Here is a 3,638-nt window from a genome sequence, read left to right on the forward strand (position 1 = left end):
CATGTGGATGATGAGGCATGGCCTTCTAATAAGAAGGCCAAGAATTAGGTAGTTTAAAATTTATTTGTTCTCGTGTTTGTTCTCCTAGTTTGTATGTTCAATTTGTTTGAACTTGTTCGATTTAACAAAGCATGGCTTGATAAAACAATGTATCTCGTATGTCTCTGTTTGTTTTGGTTTGTCCAAAATGCGTCGGAACGCAAACGGACGCATGACCATTTTCGGGTCTGCCAGCCGACGCAAATGGACGCGTGCAGATAGTTTATGCGTCTCAAATATGTCGTCCCGTTGTAGATACCCTTATGTCGTTCGACTTCTGGAAAAAATTGTAAGCCTTCTTTTTCAGCAAGGGCGGTAGTACGTACAATGCAGTTTCTGAAATGGTGCACATTAAGGTTTCTGAAGCTGCCAGCTGCACGTATTTCGGCGCATGAAAGAACAATTGGTACCTCTGACCAAACCACATTTGATAGCTTGCAACTAGACCTTTTATTTTCAGTCACACGAGCCTACAGATTTTTATGGCTTTAATTAGCTCTCACCCAGAATGTACACCAAACATCACTCACTCACTCACTCACTCACTAACAGTAGTATGAAATGAAACATTCCTAGTAGTACTTTTTTTCTAGGACGTAAACAACAAAAAATATATATGAGCAGGTCGATCGAGCAGCAGCAGATTTTACTAGGTACACTTGTGGATCAAACAAAGAATTCAAGAGAAGAAGAGAGCGCTAAAAATCAAACAAACAAAACAGGGCACTAATTCTTATGACAGCATCAAGATGCATATCCATATCCAATCCATCAACGCGCGAATAGCCACTACTGGAGCCGATCATGCTGTATTTATATATAGATCTTGATGGAACACCCGCCATAATCACCTAGCCGTAGACCGTAGCACTTGCCGCCACCGCCATTACCACCACCACCGCGCCGTGCATTCATCCATACGGATCGAAGCAATCAATTCGCGGCCACCGGGAGCGGCGTCTGGTTGCGCTCGACGATGCCGGCCCGGAGGGAGTGCTTCATGACGACGGTGAAGGCGAAGGTCTCGGTGGGGTCGGGCGGGCCCTCGCCGGCGGGCGGCGTCCACCGGAGCTCCCGGATCATGTTGGCGAGGGTGAGCTGGATGTGGAGCACGCCGAGGGTGGCGGCGGGGCAGATGCGGCGGCCGGCGCCGAATGGCATCATGCGGAGCGCGCGGGTGCCGGTGATGTCGGTATCATGGCCTTCGCCGCCCTCCAAGAACCGCTCCGGCCGCCACGCGTCCGGGTCCGGCCACGTCTCCGGGTTCTCCGTCACCCACGCCGTGTAGAACTCCACGCTCGCGTCGGCGGGGATGCGGTAGCCGCCCAGCTCCGTGTCCCGGGTCGCCGCGTGCGAGAGCACGAAGTGGCTCGGCGGGTGCCGCCGGAACGTCTCCTTCACCGCCGCCTGCAACCACCAAAACCATTATCAGCCAAGTCAAGGTCGTCGACGGAATTAAAGGAAGCTTAACTGGCGAGATGATGCCTAATCGGTCGCTTTCGCTTTGACACTGAGCTAGCTAGCTAGGGTACGGTCGTTTTCAGCATAGAAATGCATGCCGATTGTATTACTCCTAACAACTGCTGGAATCGGCCATTGATTGGACACCAGCTGAGTGTTTGTTCAATTTAGTCCCAAACTGAACTGTCCCTAATTAGTAGCCGTAATCTTGGTTCGCAGGTCAAGGCATGCAAGACAGGAAAACAAACATGGACCGACCGGTCGATGGTGACACTCGTTCAGTTCAGTTGATTGACTGATTAGCTGACTGACCAACCTCCGTCCATAAGTTCATATCCTTTTACTGTTCTTGTGAGTCCTAAATCTTACTGAAGCGTCTGTTTAAATGCACTAAGAATTTTAGCTGTACTAATATGGTGCTCGAATCAATGCAAGTGATGTCAAGATGAACTACTACCACTATGCTAGAATTTCAGAATGAAAGGATTACCTGCAAGTAAGGCATTTGCTCAACGTCAGCCTCGGTGATCCGGGCAGTCTTGCCGGCCTTGGAGATGACCTCGTCGTAGACCCTCTCCTGCGCCGCCGGGTCAAGAACAAAGTGCATCATTGCCCACTCCAGCGCGGTGGCGCTGGTGTCAGTGCCAGCGCTCATGACCTCGGAGCAGAGCGTGACGAGCTCCTCCTCGCCGAGCCGCTTCCCTCTGCCCGGCGGCTCGAGGTCGAACAGGGAGTCCACGTACGCCTCGCCCGGAGGGCTCATCATCTCCACGCCGCCGACCACCCTGTTCCCGTCCCCTTCCTTCCACGCGTTGCCGCCGGTCTGCAGGAACTCCCGCCGCGCGCGCACGAGCGGCAGGAGGCAGTTGAGCTGGCGCCGGCGCAGGGCTCTGGCGTCGTTGAGCTGGCGCCGGAACAGCGGCGTGAGGAGGGGCAGGAAGTCGGGCAGGTTGGGCAGGGAGATCATCATGACCTCCTTGAGCACCTCCTCGATCTCCACGATGAGGTCGTCGGGGATCTTGGCGCCGAAGCAGATGCAGACGAGGATGCTGCAGATGGTGAGGCGGCAGTTGGCCATGACGCGGATGGCGCCGGTCGAGGCGTGCTCGGCGCGGAGGCGGCGGAGGTGGGCGCCCATGGCCCACTCCCGGATCCACGAGAAGCCCTTGACCCGCGGCGGGGACACGATCTCGGACACGAAGTTGCGGCGCAGCGCGCGCCAGAGCGGGCCGTAGGGCGCGGAGTTGACGGTGCACTTGCCGACGCTGAAGAGGAGGCGGATGGGGCTGTCGGCGGGGCGGCTGGCGAACATGGGGCCCTGCTTGACGAGCGCGTCGTGGATGAGGTCGGGGTCGGTGACGACGATCAGGGTGCGCTGCCCCATGCGCATCGTGAAGATGGGCCCGTACTTCTTGCGGAGGTCGCGGACGACGTACATGAAGGCGCGCCGCTGGAGGATCACCTGGAAGAGGTTGCCCACCACCGGCCACCCCGGCGGGCCCGGCGGGAGGCCGTCCACGCCGCCCGTCTTGGAGCACCGCCGCCACCATACCAAGCCCAGCACCGCCGCTGATACCAGCAGCAGCACGTCGTTGACGTCCATCGTCCCGGACGATGGCCGGAGCTCAATTCTCTCTCTCTCTCTCTTCTTGGCAAGCTGTCTCACGCGCGCTAGCTGAGCTGAGGTCGTGATGTGTATCGATATCAAGAATGGCACGCTGGGTGGAGCGATATATAGCTGGAGGAAGGAGACGCAGGGTACTGTGGCGGGAGTAAATGTGAGCCATCTACCATGAGAAAGGAGCCATGAATGCGAGCTCCATTGTGTCCTTTAATGCGGGCTCGTGAAAGCTTTGGTTCAGAGACGGTAGCGCGTCCGGCAGCGGTACTGGCGAACTGTATACCGGCGGCAGCTATGCTAGCCTGGCCATGGCAAGCTAGCGAGCTGCTGGTTTTCTTTCTGGGAATCTAGAAGCAGCAGGGGTCTGCCGCTATGGCGTTAATGGCGCGTGTCAGAACCACGAGCCGGTGCGGTTGGGGATTGACGACGCGGTCGAACGCGAAGGCGACCATGCATGCGACCCGTTTATTTACCAATAATGCTAGACATGGGGTGATATCTACGGAATCCTACGTGG

General features: G+C 56.3%; 1 protein-coding gene across 1 annotated transcript; it reads right to left on the reverse strand.

Annotated features, from left to right (window-relative positions):
- Nucleotides 1-596: 596 nt before the first annotated feature.
- On the reverse strand, nt 597-3,430 carry LOC127312206 (cytochrome P450 77A3). The gene is made up of 2 exons (XM_051342679.2): nt 1,991-3,430; nt 597-1,446 (listed from the first exon to the last, which is right to left on the reverse strand). The coding sequence occupies exons 1-2, from the start codon at nt 3,101-3,103 to the stop codon at nt 973-975; spliced, it is 1,587 nt and encodes a 528-aa protein (XP_051198639.1). The 5' UTR covers nt 3,104-3,430; the 3' UTR covers nt 597-972.
- Between the last annotated feature and the right edge of the window lie 208 nt (nt 3,431-3,638).

The sequence above is a fragment of the Lolium perenne genome, chromosome 7 (genome assembly GCF_019359855.2).
Source record: "Lolium perenne isolate Kyuss_39 chromosome 7, Kyuss_2.0, whole genome shotgun sequence".
NCBI lineage: Eukaryota > Viridiplantae > Streptophyta > Magnoliopsida > Poales > Poaceae > Lolium > Lolium perenne.